Raw genomic sequence first — 21,132 nt, forward strand, 5'->3', positions numbered from 1 at the left:
GTCCATTAAAATAAAAAAGGAAAACATATTAGGAACATAGAAAGTTGCCTTATGTTGCCTAGACCATTGGTCCCTCTAGTTAAATACTGTCTACACTGACTGGTAGCAGCTCTCCAGGGTTTCAGATTAAAGGACATTCCCAACCCTGCCTGGATATGTCAGGCTGAATGCCAATCACACACTTACACTATTTATTAATTTTATTTCTTTGTCACCTAGCACAGGGAAGAGGGTCTCCAAGTGACTTACAATCAAGTTTAAAAACATGCAAAATGGTTAAAAACAACCACCAGAATTTAACAAATCAATGCATAAATGGGTTACCTCTAAAGGATGCACGAATTCCAGCTCTTTTCTCTTCCCCCAAATATCTTTCATGGCTACTTTGATAACTGGCCCTTCACACATAAAAAAGAGGATTACTCACATTGTAAGGTAATTATTCTGAGAAGAGGCAGCAGCATCACTGGATGAGAGCATCATGATAAATGACAACAGCCCACTTGATTATCTCAGAGGTAGTATAATTGGCCTGGTTGGTGTTTTTTTCCAACAGATTCTCTCCCAACCCCCAACCCCCAACCATACCCTGTTATTGGATTTCAGGGATGCATTTATATGTTGCCAATAAACCCTTGGTGGAAATGAGCAAGGATGGGCAGTGACGAGGCTCTGCCACTTATCCTACAGCAGGCACAATGTTGTCATCTCCTGGGGCATGATTTGCTAGTCAGCTGTGTTCCAAATAAAGAAGCTTATTTCAGTTAGAAACACAGCAGGTTGAAGATGCCGTACTTAGAAGTACAGCTTGAACACATATTCTGAATCTTCATGGGTCAGAAGGCACCTCTGCGTAGAGTTTAGGCTAAGCAACCTTAGCCTCCAACAGCAGCATTGCCTTCCGTATCAAGTATGGACAACTTTCACACCCCTGAGGACCACTCTGTTCTCCAAATGGTCTGCATGCATGTCAGAAGTGTATTATGCCAGACAAAGTGGCCCCCTACTAAAGCTATTGCAGAAAGTGTTGCACAATTAGGTGTTCAAGCATAATGTCACACATTCTGCTCCTTACAACTTGGAAAACAAACTTTCCTTGGGAGGGAAATAGTAGTAAACCTTTTTTTACTACACGTTGACTAAAAGTTGGTATGGGCCACTGTGGGTAAGATAAACATTCCCTTCAAGGCCAGATCCAACCCACAGGCTAACAACTGACTATCCCCCACCTACACAAAAAACAGAATCCCTAAACATTTCTTGTTCAAAACAATGCTATAAGAATTTAAGGTCTCAAATATGTAAATTAAATGTACAAGGCAAACACGTACATAAATACATAAACCACATGTCTGAAACAGTACAGGAAGACAGTCCTAAAACCATTTTGACTCTCCCAAACTTGTGAATAGGGTGAGCCTATGACCTGGCTTAGGAATTAAGTGTTTATCATTACAAAAGAATGGCCAGCCTGGCCGGGTGATCAAATCAGAGACCATTGACAGTTTTCTCGCAGGCAGGATTTTGCTGGAAACCACCTCTTTCTGTGATGTATGTATGATGTATTGTGGGGTAGTGGTCCTGGGCTACACCCCCTCTGTGATGTATGGTATGTATGATGTTTCTGGGGGTGGTCTGGAGTTTGAGGGTGGACAATTTGAAAAGTGTACATGTGCTGGGTTCTCTCTCCTGCGAGTGTGTGGGGGAGCACCCTGTTGCAACAGTTTAATAAAGATCAGGGTTAATAGCTGCTTTGCTTCTCAATATTCTCTGGTTGGCCTTTGTTATTTTCTCCTACCGATAGGGAACCCACTTAAGGACTCTATAGGGGCTCTTGGATACCCCATAAGAGAAAAAGGGCAGATTTTGTTTACCACACTAGAAGTGGGACATTTCTTTTCAGGTGGACATAACTGAGTGTGGTCTCACTATTCTTTTCTCTCTCTCACTTTGAGCACCGCTTCAAAGTACTGGTAGTTGCTATTGCAATTTGGCATTTAATCAAGACAAAAATATAGTACAATGATTTTACACATTCCTGAGATCATTTATAGAGAACAAAGTACATTCCGTTTGTCTCGGTTCACCAAGGTGTGGTGTACGCACTATAAATAAGTGGGTGTCAGTTTTGGTTCCTCTCAGTTTCTCAGTTTGTAATCTAAAGTCCAGTTCCTCACATTTCCACATCAGTTTGTGATTTTTGAAAGTCTTCAAGAAAATGCATTAACATTTCCCTGCAAATTTATCCTAATGCACACATTTTTGCAAAGCACTTTCCCCTAATATAATGCATTTTGGTATGTTATTGCCACTAATACATGCATTTTTATATTCACCTTGTACACACTACTTGGCTGGAGAACTGCACTGCCAAATTTGTCAAATTTATTCATCGTCATGGATCCTTTATCAATGGCTGCATTAGAAGCATTTGCAGCACCCAACCACACTCAATGTTACTTTTGAGAAATACTTGGTAAACAGGTAAGTGGAAAGCTGGGTTTGCGTGATAAGTTCTCATGGGGAAAGAATCTCACAGCTGGATACTGGAATGGTGCAAAAAATGCCATTAATGAATAAATCTTGGAGGAGTAACATTATCCTTTAAGAAATATTTACTCATCCTGCATTTTAGAGGTGCATAAATATGTGTGAATGTGTGCATATCTATGTTGCAGCATTATTATTATTACTTTTAGCGTGTTCTAAGGAAGGGATATACAAAATGAAACCCAGATGACTTGAATGGAAGCATTTGTCCATCTATCTGGGTGTGCATTGTCCACACTGACTGGCAGGTGCTCTCCAAGGTTTCAGACTAGTTTCTTTCCCACACTACCTGGAGATGCCAGAGAATGAACGTTGGTGCTAGAAGACCTTCTTCCACCTGCTCTTTGTGCAGAGGCACTGTCCTTTCTGGCTAGGTTAGACCTTAGTATACTGATCTTTGGTTCATTAACTTCCAGGGTTATTACTGCACTGTGCTCCGACAACTGGGAAACACTGGCCTGGGAGCACTCCAGTTGGAGAACAGCTTTTACCAAAGGTGTCATGGTATTTGAAGACACTCAAACTCAGAACGCAAGGCAGAAATGTGCTAAGAGGAAGGCACACTTGGCAAATCCACACCGTGATCAACTCCCGCCTGGGAACCAACACCCCCACTGTGACGTGTGGGTCCAGAATTGGCCTCCACCGTCACTTACGGACTCGGACTCATTGCTAAAACCGTGTTTATGGAAGACAATCTTACTTGGCTACGAGTGACTGCCAAAGAAGAGGAGGAGGAGGAGGAGGAGGAGGAGGAGGAGGAGGAGGAGGAAGGAGAAGTGGGGCTGCCTTTGAAGATAAACTTGCAAAGACCTAACTTTCAGTAGCACTAGGGATGACTGCCCAAAGAGAAAGCAAATTTACAGAAAGGCTTATTCCTTCATATTTCAGTATCTGTGGGAAAGAGATAGGCCTTACAGTACAATCCTAGACATGTCTTCTAATAAATGCATACGAATTCAGTGTGGCTTACTCCCAGGTAACTAGGTTTAGGATTGTAATTTAACAGACTAAACAGGAATATGCTTCAAACGTATAAACACATGTGGCCTTTAAACCTTTAGGCGAAAAGTAGGGTGACCAAATACTTTAGTTGCCTTTGACTAGACTTAACCATCCAGGGGTCCTTTACCTTTTTTACTTTATAAATAACAAGCCTTATTTGAATGGCTGTCCAGTCCAAGTCAGGATTAAGAATAAGCAAGAGCAGAGACCTTAAAGCTGGCACTCAGGTCTCCATTGTCACTATATTTAAATTATAGCTATTTAATTAGCATATGCAAAGTTACACAAGTGTCAGTCCTTTTTTTTGGTGATGCATAAGTGGCCCTCTCCTAGAAAGCAGGAGATAATCTTCTTGACCATAGAATCATGGTATTGCAGAACTAGCAGATCAGACGGCCTTGAGGCTGGTGTAAACTAATTGGAGTAATTAGAGCTATGTACTCCAAATCTGGGCAGGTGTCTCCCCACTTTCAACTACAGCACATAATGACTGTTGAATAATATACACTATTGTATCCAGTAAAATTCAAGAATGCCATTTTGATATTCTGTATTTACTTGTATCCATTACAGTATACCAGAAGGCACCTTGAGGGCAGGGTGTTGCACCTGGAGCAGTCTTTTTTTTTAATAAATAAAAAACACTGCATTGCTATACTTACTCCATTGGAAACATCCCATATTTTATCCTGTTCATGGTGAGGCTGCTTTACTCAGCCCAGAGTCCATCGACTCAGGGGTTAGCCTGGAGGTGTGGGGAAGGAAATGTTTCTAAATAAATGTTTGTGCACGTATGTGTATATATATAAGGAAATGCCCTGTGCATATAATGCTTAAAAATAAATGCCCTACCATAATGCTTTGAAGGGAAAGGAGTCAGGAAAGCTTGCTTGCCCAATCAGGCACTCACCCTATTCCCCCCACCCTGAACAATTTCAAAGTTATTTCCCCGACTTCCCTCCGGTGATATGTCGTCGCCTTCTCCACATACTCTGCAGCTGCATGTGTGTGTGTGGGGGGGGGGGGAAGCGAGCGAGCAAGAGGAGAAAAGCCACGGGGGCAGCCCTGGTGCAACAGTGGCAAGCAGCCCCGCTCTGCTGCGGCCATTTTAAACATTTGGGGGGGGGCGGGGGCGGCGACGAGAGAGATAGAGGTGTTGCGTTTTGCTTTTACAAATGACGAACTACACCTTCTTTCTGTGTGCGTGTGTTTTAAGGGCTGGCCTCCTCCTCTGGAAAGGAGGGAGCGGAAAAAATAAATAGAGAGAGGGAGAGAGAGAGATGGTGTGTTGAGCGGTGCATGTCGTCTTCGGGAGGTTGGCTTTCGCTCTGAGGGAAGGCATTGACCACAGCAGCAGCGGCGGCGGCAGTAGCAGCACGGGAGGGGCGGCTCGACCCGGTCGCTCCCGTCCATTCTTTCTCGCCGCCCCCGCCTTCGGGTGCCACGCAGCGGAGAAGAAAGGGCAGCCGGCGTGGCTGCCGCCTTTCTCTCTCGCGGGGGCAAGCTTCGCTGACGCCGGACACAACATAAGGGGAGGCAGCGGGAGAGAGACAGAGAGGAAAAGGGACTGCCGCTGCCGCCGACGCTTTTGATTCTGGTCTACCGGCGTCTGTCTGTCTTGTCTCTCTCTCTCCCCCCCCCCTCCCCACAGCCCGCCATTGCAATAGGCGGTTGGCCGGTGAGGGGCATTAGAAGTCCCTTTCTCTCCTCCCCCCACCCCCCTCTCCGGCATCCAGTCGCCGAGCGTGCGCCGAGTGGGCCTCAGCCGCGGCGGAAGAGGCAGGCCGAAGCGGGAGGAACGAGGCCTAGTGCCGTGGCTGCGCCTCTGAGGCGCCGGCGCCTGGACACGAGAGGCAGCAGCTGCTCCCCGGGGGCGCGATGGTGTGAGGAAAAGGCTGGCCGAGCGAAGATGGCCGGCGGTGCTGGCGTCGGGGGCGGAGGAGGAGTGGGCCGCAGCAGCAGCGTCGGGGGCTCCAGACACAGCCTCTTCCTGGAGGGTGAGTTGGGTTTGTTGTATTATGGCAAGCGCCGGGAAGGGGGGGGGAGCCCAGGGTGGGCAGCCTAAGGACACCGCTTGCTTCCGAGTAGACGTGGAGGGAGAGAGAGAGAGGCTGGAGGTTCAGAAGGGGGTCTGCAGGTTTCCTCCCCGTTTGGGTGTGTGTGGGGGGGGAGAAGTATTTCCCATATAGTTTCGATGGCTTTCAAAGGGGAGCGTGTGTGTGTGTGTGGCGATGGGTGACTGGCAAAGGTGAATGTTTAGGGAGAAGCTCAAGCGGATTGAAGCAGACACTTTTGTGTATGGCTGTTGGCTGTGGTCAGTTGCTAAGGGCAGTGGCCTGTTTTCCATCCTTCCACCTCATCTCTTTTTTTCTCCTCCCCCGCTTCTTCTTATTTTCTATTTTAAAGGAAATTAGAAATGCCATCTTGAATATACTGGGAAGGAAGAACAGGTGGGTTGGTGGGAATCCTAACGTGGAAATATTGCCATGTAAGGTTTCTCTTTTCTTTCTCTCTCTCTCTTTCTCTCTGTTTTCATACCTGCTTCACTTGGAAAGGTAAGGGAACCACTTATATATATCATGATCCTATACGTGTTGTTTGGGCCCACTGTGCTACTTCTACCAAAGTGTCGATAGGGTTGTTAGACTTAATTAGTCCTATTTGTAAAAAGGTAGCTTTTGCAGCACTAAATGTATGAAGTACAACAAAAAGTTTGCCAAGTACTCATATAATTCGTTCTAATATTGTTCTGTTTCTCTTTAGGGTACAGAGAGTTTAATGAATTGTGAAAGCATGATAGCTTTACACCCTGTTTCCCCACAGTGATAATGCAACATGCTGTCTTCTAAAAATACTTTATCTGGGAGATAGATTTCAAAGAATAGTTCCTCTCCTGTTATACCTCTGCCTATTTTTAAATGGTAGTATGCATTTATACATCACATAATTAGAGAGATAATATATGTGATAATCCTGTCAGACATATTATTTTTAGTATTTTGTTCCATAAATCAAATAGTACTGATGCTTCAAATTGAGAGATGGATGGAGAATTATGAGTACAAGTTCATATGCTTTCGTTCATATTGATCTGTTAAGGGAACCACTAATTTATTATAATTTACAAAGAGCAAGATCAGTGGCTAGAAAGTAATGTAAAGAGTCTCTCCGACACAGTCCTTTGGATGGGCGATGTAGCAGTGCAGTGTCAGAAAATGACACTGCACAATTGATGCAAGCTGAAAGAAAAGGTTTAAGCTTGATCCACAAATGCAGCTATCTACACTAGTGGGTGTTCAATATAGAAGTGAGTTTTACATGCATGCATAGGAGCCTGTATTCAAGTTGCCACTCACAAGAATGGTGGCATGTGTGAATTGAGTCTACTGCTATATGTTAAGAGTTGTGTGTTCCAAGTGAATGAAGGCTGCTTACATTTAATATTGTCAATATCTGCAGAAGCTGATTTATTATCAGGACAAAGAAACTGACTAGTTTCTGCTGCCCTGCCACAGTAAGTTGCAGTACTGCTGTTTACACGTTTGCAATCCCATTTAATATGTCAGGCTTGCACTCTTGTATCTGTGAATCAAGCTTAAACATCGTTTAGCCAGCATCTGTATTCCTCGCAAATTGGTTTGCTTGGACACATTGGCCGGCTGCTTAAATTGGCAAGATGATGAGGCTGTTGTTGTGGTTCTCAAAAAAGTAATCCAGTTTCCTATTCCAGGCAGTATGCTTATGGGGGCATTGTATTGCAGAGTCTTGGCAGGTGTGAGGAATATTGTGGGGGCAGTGATTTTCTCCTCAGTGAGATATTTCCTTTCCAGATGAAAATCTGAAAGCGGACATATGTTGTCCCTGTTTAGATGTAATGTTCTCCATCTGATCGCTATGGTCCACCTTATCGGGCTAAGACTGAGTGTTGTGGCAGGAGTCTTTCCTCGCTTTGGTCACATTCCTTAATCCAAAACTTTCTGGGGTTTGTTAAACCACACTATCCCCTTATATCTAAATCAGGAAACAGAGGTTGAAGTGATGAGTATAATTCTGGCTTGCAAACCAGAATCAAGCCATGACTTGCAGTTCTTAGAGAAAGGTTTATTGGACTAATATTTTTAAAGTCTTGACTGGGTCAGTAACAAGGATACTGAGTGCCAAGAACAGTTCAGAGTATGCCAGCATGGAACATATGCAGAGAAAGCCAGATGTTGCAGATGTGCGCTTATTGGTGATGGTGGTTAAGAACTATGACAACAAAAACAATAGTCTGGAATGTATGATAGGTGATTACTATTTAGATTACAAATTTATTTTATTAGTAATATCATATATATGGGGTATGACAGGCTTCTATGTATTGCATTTATACACTATTTTTCATTCAGTTCCAGTTAAATGGAATAGTGATTATTTTCAGTCGTGTGCTGAAAGTAGCTAAACAGAAAGTAGCTAAAATTTAACTACCAGTATGTCAGATGGTCACAGCAGGAGTTGCAAATGAAGAAAGTGCTTGGTCTGGTAGTTAGTGTTTTCTTCCACAAGAAAGGGCATGTTGGTATTCTTAAGCCCGATTAACAGTATTTTGAGCTTCTACATCTATATAGTTTCTAGTAGATGGCATAGGTCTCAACTTGCACAGTTTTTCAGGCTATGAATACATTTTAGACTTAATTGAACAGCGCACACAATCATGTTATGGGAACAAAGTTGCATGAACAAATTTTGACTGTCTACTATGATATGCGATGGCCCCTATCAAAGTGGCTGGGCCATCCAGTGTCAAGAACGTTAGGCATGTTTAATCCCTTCTTGCTATTGTTTCCCATGAATGGTGTTCATTTCCAATAGGAATGAGCAAAAATGAGGATTTGGGGCATCTGTCAGGATTTTGTCGTAATTTTTTTTTGTAAAGAATAACTAAATAGAGTAAATGTATTTTTATATAATTCCCACAGCAAGCAAGCAATGACTTCTAGTGAAAATGAAACCATTTCTGTATCCATTTCCTATCTTACTTTATTGAGCTGCTCCTGTTTATTTATTAATGTTTGCATTATTTAATGACTTCTGTTGATTTCAAAAATTCAGTAGCTTTAAAGCATCACTGCACTTCTGAGTCTGTAAGGAACTTTTGATCATGGGGCACAGGATTCTGGGAAACCCTACATGTAATCAATTTATAAAACCAAGTTGCAAATGTTATTTGGTACTGTATGCCCAAGAAACGAAACATAGGATGGGGCTATGTAGATTGAAGCAGGTTCGCTTCTTTGTAGTCAGCATCACCAGGAGCAGGGAGCTAGTTTAGGAGCCCACTCTCATGATCTCTGAAAGCACCCCTTTTACTTCCTCTCAGAAACGTGGGTTTCTGAAATTCTTATCAGGAAAACTAAAAGACTACATTTGGTGTGTGGTTTTGGGGCAGGGGAAGATGCCCAGTACTCCTCTATATAAGCATTAAAAAGGCCTGCTGGATCTGACCAAAGGCTCTGCTAGGCCCACACCCTATTCTCTGCAGTGGCTAATCAAATTCCTATGGCAAGACCACAAATAGAACATATCGTCTGCTCATGATCCCCATCAATGTTTTCAGAAGCATGCTGTCTCTGATAATGGAGATAGTACAGTGCAATCATGACTAGTAACCATTGGTAGTCTTATTCTCCTGACTTTGTATGGCCTTGTACTTCTGATAGTGTCACTAGGCATGAATAATTTCCATTCTGAGGGCAGTTCAGGTGAAGGAACTATTTCCCCCTTATTTCCCTGCCTTTGCCACCAACCTAACAATATCTAAAACATATTTTCTGAGCTAGATAAGTGGATGTGTGCTTTCCCCTTTAGTGCCTGGAGAGAATGCTCACTGTGGGTAAACACAGGGCATGACTACATTTTGAAAAGCTAGTCTGCCGAAGGTAACAAACTTAATGATGGATGAGATCATACAGTACTTCATAATATGTAAAAGGAATTTTTTTGTTGTTGGTAGGATGAGTGGATCTTATATCTAAAAGAAAATGCAGTGTGTATTTCACATCCCCCACCCCCACTTTTTATTCTCTGTGCTTGGTAATGTCTTCCCTAGCAACCATTTCACATTTTGGAAAACTGCCTCCCACTTTGAAAACCATGGCTTTATTAGCATTCGCTGCAGTTTGTTGTATGGCAGTATTAATACACTTTGGACTAAAAACTGTTTATAGACAGACTTCCAAGGAGGAGAACAATTTCTAATATTTTCCCCTTAGATATATTTATTTCAGACTTACATGAATAAAAAGATTACATTAGCACTTGCTCTGGTTTCAGTTTTGCTGCTCCTGCAGATTTTTTATCCCAGCTAGGACACTGAATGGCAAAGAAATGAAATAGCCCACTGCGGGCAGGGTAGCTAAGGAAAAACATGCCTGACAGTGTTCCCTCTACCCTCTGTGTTGTTTAGTAATAATAATAAGAAGAGGAGTTTGGATTTGATATCCCGCTTTATCACTACCTGAAGGAGTCTCAAAGCGACTAACATTCTCCTTTCCCTTCCTCCCCCACAACAAATACTCTGTGAGGTGAGTGGGGCTGAGGGACTTCAGAGAAGTGTGACTAGTCCAAGGTCACCCAGCAGCTGCATGTAGAGGAGCGGAGACACGAACCCGGTTCCCTGGATTACGAGTCTACCACTCTTAACCACTACACCACACTTGTGTAGTGGACATCAGCAGTTAGAGAACAAGTTGGAAGCCAATTTCTAATTTGCATAAGATGTGCTGAAGCATGACTAGGAGTTAAATATGAGGGAGTGTCCTCTCCCTCCCCCAAATTATAAGCATTTTCCTGCAAAGTCTCTTTTCTCAGTAGTGAAATCTTTTACTTTAGGATACTGTGTGTTCTAGTACTGTATACTCAGGGCCAGCTTATCTGAAAGAGCACCTCCCCCCTTCTGTCCCATGTTTCTGCATTGACTCATCATTCAATCTCATGTTTCTACTTCCTGCAGTTTTATTAGGTCTTGCTTGGGAAAGGTGTCTATGGGTGGGGGGGATTTGAATCAGCTTATATTTGAAGATGAATCTATCTAATTTGCACTTTCTGAAATAATAAGCAAACAAAAACAAAGCCATCGTTGGAAATGTGCACTTCTCTGAATTTGGCAGTGCAGTTTGCAAGCCAAGCAATATGTACCAAAATTCATATATTAGGGTGGTAAAGTGTTCATATAAATGCCTACATTAGTTAAATAACATGCTGCATTAAATTAGGGAAAATGCTTCAACAATGTGTACATTAGGCAAAATTGCATACAAAATAAGTATACTGGTACATGTATATGTACAGTGGTACCTCGGTTTAAGAACAGTCCGGTTTAAGAACAATTTGGTTTACAAACTCCTCAAAACCAGAAATAGTATCCCGGTTTGAAAACTTTACCTCAGTCTAAGAATGGAATCCGAATGGTGGAAGGGCACCAACAGTGGGAGGCCTCATTAGGGAAAGCGCGCCTTGGTTTAAGAACGGACTTCCAGAACGGATTGCCGTATATACTCGAGTATAAGCTGACCCGAATATAAGCCAAGGCACCTAATTTTACCACAAAAACTGGGAAAACTTGTTGACTCGAGTATAAGCCTACCTAGGGTGCTGCTGAGAGGCAGAGGTTGGTGGCGGCAGCGGCGGAGACAACAGCCTCTGCCGGGGACCCTCACTCAAGTATAAACCAAGGGGGGCTTTTTCAGCATTAAAAAATGTGCTGAAAAAGTCAGCTTATACACGAGTATATACGGTAAGTTCCTAAACCAAGCTACCACTGTATTAGGAAAAACATACATTAAAATGCTGTTAAATTTTCATGAGGATCTTTCTGCAGAAAAATCTGAATCTGATCTGGAGAGCTGAGTTTAAGATGGTAAAAATGAGAAACCGATTGAAATTGACATATTTGTCTATCCATAGTAGTGTCTCAGAACAGGAACAATGCAATTCTGCAGCGCTAGAAACTGCTCACTTTTGGATCTGACCCCACATGACACCTGTACACGCAGCAGATTACCCTTGAGGGAAATCAGCCACTTTTCTTCATGTTTCTCTTTTTTTCTGAAACAATCTTTCCTCTGAGCTTTGTGTTTTACGGTAGTTTTTGTTTATCACATACCTCTACACTGACCTGTGCTTGCTCCTGTATTCAGTTTAAATCACAGCCAGACTGACTCAATACTGTTTCTTCATAGAAGCTGGATTGTGAATTACTTTATTTCCTGAGTAGCTAAGCATTCTGAATCCTCACATTTAATTCAGATAATGATCATCAGATGATTTACCTGCATAAGTGCAATGCAATACAGAGTACATTTAGTTCTCAGCAGTAATTGAGGAACATGATGCTAATTCATATTCTAAAACAGTTGCATTTTCTCTCTCTGCATTACTAAGGTGGTATGCATGCTAAGGTGGTGTACATTCAGTTATTATATAGAACAGTGAGAGCTTCCTCTCAATTACTATTACCATGGCAGTAGTCCTGAACCAGCAATGTGATATGACACTGTAGAAGGAGGTATCCTTTTGTTATTATTTTTCTCTTGAAATGGAATCATAAGTGGACATGTATATGTATTTTGCCTACTAAACATTTCTTTTAACTATTAAGCAACAGCTGTATGTGCATCTGTTGCAGTAGTTGTTGGGAGCCAGTTTTTTTCCTTTCAGATACTGTTTAAAGTGCTACAGAAACCTGAAAACCTGGTTGAACAGAGACCACAGCAGGATACAAAAATGATTATGTATATTATGGGTAATAATAGCTATGCAAGAGTGCTTCAGAATCTTGTAAAATTATCATATGTATCCAGCCTAATTTGCCATGGTTGCAGTGAGCAACTTTATTAAGCTAAAAGTACAAATTGTACAAAATACTTGGAGACTTTGATTTGTATGAGTCCCCAGGAAAAAGACGTGTTCGAGGAAATGTTGGATTTTGCTGTTGTATAGATTTTTAAGAGTACTTCATGAATGAATCTAATTGGGCATGAGAATGAATTTTATCTGTAGTGAGAGTCATATGAATTTAATTTCAAAATCTGAAATAGCACTGTAATGTATTTGAAACACTACTTTTGTGGTAAATTGCAAGAATTATAAGATATATTAATTAACCCTGATATTGTAAAAGACAATGGTATCACAGATAGAAATACGTAGAGTGAATATTCTTTTGGAAGGTTTTTGGATGCCCCATATAGTCCCAACTAATGTGGAGTGCCCAGTGCTGCCCATAAATTTTTAGAAACCAAAAAGATATTGTGATTTTTAAATGGATAGTATAATTTGTGAGTTTGGACCCATCGTGCCCAAAAATGGGTGAAATTACACCGAAGTCACATTTTTTGTCCACCATTTTGATTCAAAATGGTTCCCGACAGAGACTTCTATCCCCATCTCATGAATCCTCATGTTGAATTTGGTGAGAATATTTTGAGAGGCAATCAAACCTATGCCCCCAAACAGGCAAAGGAGGGGTGTCCTGGAGGTGTGGATCCAGCGGGTGCCCAGAAAGCCTCCCCTACACTCCGGTAAGCCCTAGTAAGGGCTGCCGTGAGCGAGCGGGGTTGAAGGCTAGGGCACTGTGGAATCAACCACTACCATCGCAGTGAGAAGTAGCGGCTGCTGGCAGTTAGAGCGCTCAATTTCTCCAAGATTAGGAACCTATTCGGACTTTGTAAGTACCATTTAAAAAAAAAAGGCCTTTTAAAATCAGGTTTTGGAAGGGTCTCTAAAAACGGAGGCCGGTCCCTGACAGTTGATACAGAAAGAGACAGTGCTACACTGTAACCGAGGCTGCTGTCAAAGTTTTGAAACAAAGAAGTCTTCTGAAACTGTTTCTCCTGTAAAAGGGGAGCTGGATTTGAGGTTTATTTGGATTGGAATTGACTTTGGAAATTTATACCCCTTCTTTCTGGGGGTCTCAAAAGGATTGGCAAAGAACAAAGCAAAAATGGCGCCGTACGCAGCAATGAATTGAATTGTTTTGACTGGGAAGTTGTTTTGCGACCTTGAAGATGGCTAAGGGAAAATGGTCGGTAGAATTTCAGAAACAGACTTTGGAACTCTTGCAACAGATAACTGGGAAAATCGAATGCATGGGACAGAGGGTGGAAAGACTGAATTTGACTTTACAGAAAAGATACTAAAAGCGACAGTTTGGAGGATACAACACAAGTGCAAAAGGAACAAGAGAAGATCCAAGGGGGAAAATCAAATGGAATTTGCATGCAAAAAGGATTTGATAATGGGAAAGTCATTGTCCAGAAGGAAGATAGAGAAGAACAATCATTCAGCGTTTTGCCACTTTACCATGAGAATGCCACAATGCTGCAAGAGAACGGACAGGAACAGAAGCCAGCAAGTTTGGACTCTTCGGTCGGGGCCTTTGAAAGGGTTGGAGTAGGGTAATAAGGGGGGATATATTTTATGGAATTTCTTTTTTATATGGTTTTGACAAATGGATATGGACAAATTTATATGGTTTCGATAAATGGATATGGACACTGCGGCAACGGAAAATGTTAAAAAATTATTGGCCAAAATTTTTGAGGCCAGAGGGAGGGAAGGGGGTAGAAAAAAGGAGGTAGTTCTTTTTTAAAAAATATTGCTAGAAAAATTAAAATTGGTTAATGAAAATAGAAAAGTTCAGAAGTATATTGAGGCCGAGGTAGAGAAGAAAATATAAGTAAATAAGTTTGATGTATTAATAATTTTAAAAATGATGAGGAAAGAAAAGTGGGTAAATTAGATTAGAAGATGATTGGAAAACTGGGAAAATATGTTTTTACTGTTCTGCACCTTCCTTAAGTGGTTGTTTCAGATGTTCCAAGGCTGATAAATAGAAAAGTAAAATAGTGTTTAAAGTATTGTCTTGTGATCTGTCAGCTAAATAGTGGAATGGTTAGCTGTAATTTTTCCTTTCTTATGTGTTGCTTGGAACTTGAACTGATTTTAACTTATTTTTCTTTCAGCTTTGGATACATCACAGTCCAAGCGAGATGGAGGTTTCAAAAATACCTGGGGCTTTAATTGTTCAAATGAAAGTGAAGAAGATGCAGAAAAAGAGTAAGGATATCTTAATCTAGGCTACTGGAAGTAAAATGTGGAACGTTACAGTAATTAGAAAACTGAGCACCCCTCCAATTCTAATTCTCTAAAGCGGAAGTGTTATAGATTGTCACTAATTCATACCCACAGGAGGGTCACATTCATGTAAGGTTTTTCTCAGGCTAGTTATTGCCTAAAGATGTTATGGATTATTCCAGAAGCAAATAGTAGGTTTCTTATTTTTAATCTTTAATAACTAGAATCTAGGGGAATTAGTGCAGTTATGGAGCCTACCTAGCTCAGGTTAAAACAACTGAGTCAGGAACTTTTGAAATGTTTTAAATAGCAAAAGAATTCAATATTTTGTTGGCACTTCTTCTAGAATAAAAAAACTTGCAGGTCATATAGAAACTTCATTACATGCATAGTGTCTCTTGAGATGGCTTCCCACCCTACCCTGTCCTATTTACCTAAACTGAAGACTACTGCCTTGCAAATTTCTTAGTTTTGAGTCTTACAAAAATCCAGACTTGGAAAGTTTGTAGACAACAAATTCTTCCATTCACTTATCTCCTACAACACTATATATTTATGGGAGTACATCGTTTTTTGAATTTTACTGATTGGGGATGAGTGGTAGACTGACTGACATTCAGCCTCCTTGCTTAATAGACTGGTGGAGAAGAGTTATGGAACAACTACTGGTAAGCTAGCTAATTATTTTTGTTAACAATATAATTGGATTTTGTCTCATGAGCGTTTAAAAATACTAATACAATACCAGGTTGAAAAAGTGACAAGTGAAACATAACAACAGATAGCTGGATCCCACGCAAAGGACAGGTGATTCTTTTTCTCACAAACCTCAAAGTCAAGTGTGTTCTATACCATATGACACTTTCCTCAGAGAGATAATCCTGTAAATAGGAAGACATTTATACTTAAGAAGTTTGGCATTTTGTGTATAGGCCAGTGTACACAATGACTTACTGACGTGTGCATGTGTACATCTCAAGTGATTGTGTACACATTTTTCTTATATTAGGAGTATTCCTAAAAAAAAAAAAGGTCATGTTTGAAGCAGTCGTGACATCCCCTTCTAATATACCACAGTTGGTACTCATTTTGGGTGCTTCAGTTCCAGAATAATATTACTTATTTGTGCACTGTGCTGCTAATTAACAAAAAGAATTTTGTGTTTTTATTTTCAGTAACTTTCTTGCAGACTTCTTATGTTTGTGTTTGCTCTTGCCCAGGTTCTAGTGCCTCATTTCCACCATCCTTTTATTACTGCAATTATTTAGAAAAGAAAGGAACCTAAATCATAGCATAGATGCAGATAATTATTTAGTATCAAAGTTTAGGAACAGTGGATGTTCTAGGCCCAAGTGGTTGTATCAACTGGATGTTGAAACCCAGTTTCTGTTGAGATAACGATTGAACCTTTTTCTAAGAATGTAAGAACTGACTTAGTAGGATGAGATCAGCATGTTGTTACCCCCCCCCCAAAATATTCACTGTATATTCCAAAAACAGAAGCACAACCTTCAGTGTGAAATACTTTGAAGTACACACAAATAGTTAACAGCTAAACATTTATTTCTGAGCATTCTGAAGAGAATCATATTTAGATTTACTGCTAAATTGTTCTGGTTACAAAATTAGTTTCAGGTCTAGATCTCAAATTCTGTATTTGCTTAGAACAATGTCTATAAAATCCATACAAAAGAGGTACTGTGAAGCCATCTGCTAAAGTAATTCTACATATTACCAGGTTTGTAATACTATTACCAACATTGTATTTCCTCATCTTTTGTATACACTTTATTTTGAGGCAAACTATCACCAAAATATTTTAGAGGAAAGTGTAAACCACGTGATTGTTTAACAGATTGAGAAAACATTACTTGGACCTTTTTGCAGTAGTTGTTGAAACCCTGTTTGCTATTATTGAATTACAATAAACATATTTTGTTTCCTGTTCTTTGCCTGTTAAGTGAAGCCAGTCTGCTGAGTGTGGAGGAGAGTGATGGAAGCTGCAGTCCCACTGGTGGGGAAAAAGTGAGTATTTATCAAATATAATGTACATGAAAATGCATATTTTATATTTCACATTGAGTAAAACATTTCAGTATGTCACTTAAAAAAAAAAAAGTTCTAATATGGGGAGGTGACTGCTACACACCCATGCAGTGTGTATACCGCTAAAAAAAGAGCACACACACGCTTTCTTAAACTTTTATCAGCATCTTACTATATGGCCTTGCAGCTTTGGAGCTTTGGCAAAGTGAACTTTTGGCTTCTTGTGGTGTGTGTGTAAAAACAATAAACAATCATGATTGTTTTCCTGCAAAGGAATACAGTAAATAGTATTGCAACATAATTCATCTGACAACCAGTTTCATTTGTATTATTATCACAGGTGGCAACTGTTTGTGTGGGAGTTCTGTTCCTGGCCCCCAAGTGTGTTGGCAGAGTGCGCACAACCCCGTCCCCATCCCCTGTTTTGTCCTCTTTCAGGTCCAAAAGGACTCTTGTGTTGGCTGTAGGTGTTTGGAGGATTGAGAATATCTTAGTATTTGAAAGATTAATAAAAATGTAATTCAGTCTCCATCTGAGAGCTGCTGCTTTGTAGATTTAGCTTTTTGCTAATTGTTTCAGGTGCTGCGATTTCACTCAGGAAATATTGGTGCCAGAGGTGATTCTATGAGAACATATGCTAGACGAAGCAAAATTGAACCTGGTGTTTTAAGAGTAACCCCAATTGAACTCAACATGTTGGGAAGCAGCAAGAAATTAAGGTATGGTGATTCCTAATATACTAAAAATTATTTAGTAAAACGGCTTGTTTCTGGGGGAAATGGTGATTGTGAGAATGCTGCTTGTGAAGGGACCTTAAGTTTGTTACATTTGCACTTTGCTAATACCTTTGGAAAATAGATTTAGATGCTTTATTTATAATACAGTATCCAAATGTTGTTGTGGACTAAGATCTGGGATCTTGATTATGATGGACTATGATGCTCTATGGAGGAGAAGGATTGTACCCACTAGTTGCAAATAACTCATCATTTCTTGCTGCAGCTGGCTAATCAGAAGTGTCAGTGTAACTATGATTAGGTAACATAGTGAAAGTGCTGATTCAGGTATCACTTAGAAAATGAAGTAATGGAGAGGTTTCTCTAAGCAGAGTTATAATTCTTTCCATGGTGTGAATTCTAACATTTTTTCTTACCTGTTTTTTTTTTGTTTGCAGTGAAAATGTTCAAAATATTCCTTGCTCCGCAACAGTAGCACAAGCTAGACGCTGTCACCATGCTCATGCACAGACATCTTTAGTAAAAACAGCAGCACAAAGGTAAGACTTTATGGACATATTTAATTTCTTTTGTTAAAAAACAGCTGTGTACGCTGTGGGTCTTTCTTTAAATATCTGCTTAGAACTGAGTAGTGTTGGTCGGGACCATGCACACCCCTGTGAGGAAAGAGTTTCACAACCTGGAACCACCATAGAAAAGGCCTTGTCTATAGCACCAACCAACCAAATTGTCCTAACAGGTGGGTACATGAGTAGTGCCTCTGAGGCAGGTCTCAGTGCCCAGGCAAGTTCATATAGGTGAAGGTGGTCCTTCAAATAATTTTCCTGAATAATTTAGGGCTTTAAAACCAAAACCAGCATTTTGATTTGGGCTCAGAAACTGATAACCAGTGCAGCTGGTACAGAATCGGTGCCAAATCTGTTAATCTTGCACCCACTTATAGGGCAGCAGTATTCTGCACCAGTTGAAGCTTCCAAACAGTCTTCAAAGGTGCCCTTGTTGATTGCATTACAGTAGTCTCACCTAAGGCATGGCTTTGAGGCAGGGCCTGATATCTCTAACTAAGATTATAGCTGGCATATCAACTGAAGTTGATAAAAGGCACTCCTAGTCAAATATCCCACCTGTGCTTCCACAGTGAGTGTTGAGGACAGGAGGAGCCCCAATGGTAGTATAATTGTGCTGATTCCTCCTTCCAGATTGGCTGGTTTTCTAACCCAGAGCTTCATCTTGTTTTTCCCTTATCCAAATCCAAGAGTATAGAACAGCTAAAGACTTGCATTAAATGCACACAGAAAAAACAGATTGGATGTAGAATTGTGAAACTCTGCTTGATGAGAAAAAGGATCTCTCAGAAAATATTACAGACCTTACAAAAATGTGGAAACTTTGAAAAAGGGTAGTGTTGCCATAATGGGTTCATCATGTGCTGCAACAGCACAAAAGTCACTGCTTATCTGAGACTTTAAACTGTATGTATTGCAACCAGTCTAAGAGGTTCTAGAATATTTTGTTCCTTATCTGGTTAGGGGCTAAGATAGAGATGTAAGTGAATTAGGTTCTTTTGTAGACCAAGTAAGTGGTATGTAGTATAATTGCATGGTGCCCAATGAGTTGTACTTCTAAGGCAGCCGCAATGAAGCTTCACTGGGGAATAAAATCACCACTTGTCTGTCACCTTTAACTTACTTCTATCCTACTTGTATTATTATGGGTCAACTCATACATGGAACTCTCCATTGTTGAAGCTTTGAGTGTTCACCAGCTTACAGTATTTAGATTCATTCAACAATCCAGAAGAAGAGATGTTTTGAACACTGGAGGTCCACTGAGCACAGTCTGCCTACTGTGTCTCTGGTGTAGGCTTTTCATCTATACCTTTCCTTACCCTGATTGACTCACAAATTTGGACATTGTATGATAACATGCCAGGTCCTGAACTTGTTAACCACACCTTAATCTAAAGTCTGATCTGTAAACCACCCTGTGAACCTCAGATTGGGGGGTGGGCAGGCAGGGGGGCAGCAGCAGCATGGAAATTTGATAAATAAAAAAAAATGTTTCTTAGTTAAAGTCTGGTTGATTGTGCAGTCTTCCTACTGCACCATGTGTTTTAATAGTGTGTTTCTTAAGGAATCAAAGTTTGGACTTTGAGGGAAATAATTTTGAGTTTTGCTTTACATTGATGAGGTTTTTTTGGTGAGACAGAAGCTCCCAAACTTTATGTGGAGGATGGAGCTGAAGTAATACAATCTTCCCTCCTCTACACACACACACACACACACACACACACACACACATATACACATACACATACACACACACATATATATATATACACATACACACACACACATTTAGAAACTGTAAAATAAAGTTAACAGCCCTAGTGTTACCCCCCCCCCCCATTCCATGCTTATACCATGTAAATAATGCAATCAGACATTAAGTTTGTAAATACAGTAGTTTAGAATTTAGGTGACTACTCTCTATCTTAACAGATTTTCCCAGAGTGAGCCATGGGTAAGCGGGTGGTGAGGGGACAATACTGTCATTTGCACCACAGTATTCTGTTTGTATACTGAGGGGAAATTGTTACTGTATCCTACCAAAATACAGTTGAGTGAGTCTTCAAAATAAATGGTGTAAGATCCCCAAACTTCTTAGGCAAGGATAGTCCACTAGTTACTTAGTTTCACCTGTGTACTATAACAAGTGCTCCCAGGCAACTTGGGATATGTCCATGACTTATTTGCCATATGCATAGTGCTTACCATCAAAACGTTCAGTATGTTTTCCCATGACATGTTCTTTACTTAGGATTGGAATCTAACTTGGTCTATGACTTGTTAGTCATGGCTAACTTAAATTACATTGGTTTAAATAGATCTACTCTAGGCATGATTAAGCCTGGATTCAACCCATAGAAAAGCAGAGTGAAACATGCAGAGTGAAACGTTTATTTTCCAAATGATATATTCCTGATAAGTTTTGTTAATCTTACTGAAACTCTTATCTTGAAATTAATTGAGATGGAATCCCCAAATTTGCATCATATATTGTTTTTGTGACTTGAGGTTTGGTGTGGTGTAGTGGTTAAGAGTGGTAGACTCGTAATCGGGTTTGCGTCTCCACTCCTCCACATGCAGCTGCTGGGTGACCTTGGGCTAGTCACACTTCTGTTGGAAATTTAGATGCCAAGTGCTACTTAAAACAAAGACTTCAAATTTAATTTGAATATTGGATATCCAGATACAGGTTTCTTTTTTCAAATCTACTTATGTTCTACAAATTAAGGGCTTTGTATCTTATTATATTTTTCTCTTTCATATTTTAAGCAATCTGGATCGAAAGGAAAGGTAAGCTCAATGGTGACATGAGCATGGTAATAAAAATGTGGTGGAAATAATGGAGTTGTGTCTGATAGCTAAATCCCCACTAGCAAGCTTAATGGTCAACATTGATGGGAAAAAACTATTTTGCTAGAATAACAATTGGTGTGTTACCACACATTTAGCTGTAATGATTTTGTTTGTTTGTATAAATTGGTGTGTTTTCTTAACTAAATACCTGTGATACATGTATGCATACATCTTTGTGTACTACATATATCCATCTACGTAGCACAGGCATTAAGGCTGCAACCCAAGTTCCACTTAACTGGAAGTAACACCATTGA

The 21,132-nt window shown here is 40.5% G+C and overlaps 1 protein-coding gene across 3 annotated transcripts in view; it reads left to right on the forward strand.

The window, feature by feature from the left end:
* The first annotated feature begins 5,268 nt into the window (after positions 1 to 5,268).
* Positions 5,269 to 21,132, forward strand: part of SENP6 (SUMO specific peptidase 6) — a 48,222-nt gene continuing 32,358 nt past the window's right edge. Inside the window, exons 1-6 of one of the 3 annotated variants that reach the window (XM_033143264.1) lie at positions 5,269 to 5,552; positions 14,559 to 14,652; positions 16,632 to 16,695; positions 17,296 to 17,435; positions 17,891 to 17,992; positions 20,792 to 20,812. In XM_033143264.1, coding sequence (XP_032999155.1) covers positions 5,465 to 5,552; positions 14,559 to 14,652; positions 16,632 to 16,695; positions 17,296 to 17,435; positions 17,891 to 17,992; positions 20,792 to 20,812 — 509 coding nt within the window. In that variant the 5' untranslated portion in view covers positions 5,269 to 5,464. Of the gene's footprint in view, positions 5,553 to 14,558; positions 14,653 to 15,306; positions 15,339 to 16,631; positions 16,696 to 17,295; positions 17,436 to 17,890; positions 17,993 to 20,791; positions 20,813 to 21,132 lie in introns of those variants that run through there. The other 2 variants (XM_033143266.1, XM_033143265.1) reach the window with 2 other exon arrangements.

The sequence above is a fragment of the Lacerta agilis genome, chromosome 3, assembly GCF_009819535.1.
Source record: "Lacerta agilis isolate rLacAgi1 chromosome 3, rLacAgi1.pri, whole genome shotgun sequence".
Lineage (NCBI taxonomy): Eukaryota > Metazoa > Chordata > Lepidosauria > Squamata > Lacertidae > Lacerta > Lacerta agilis.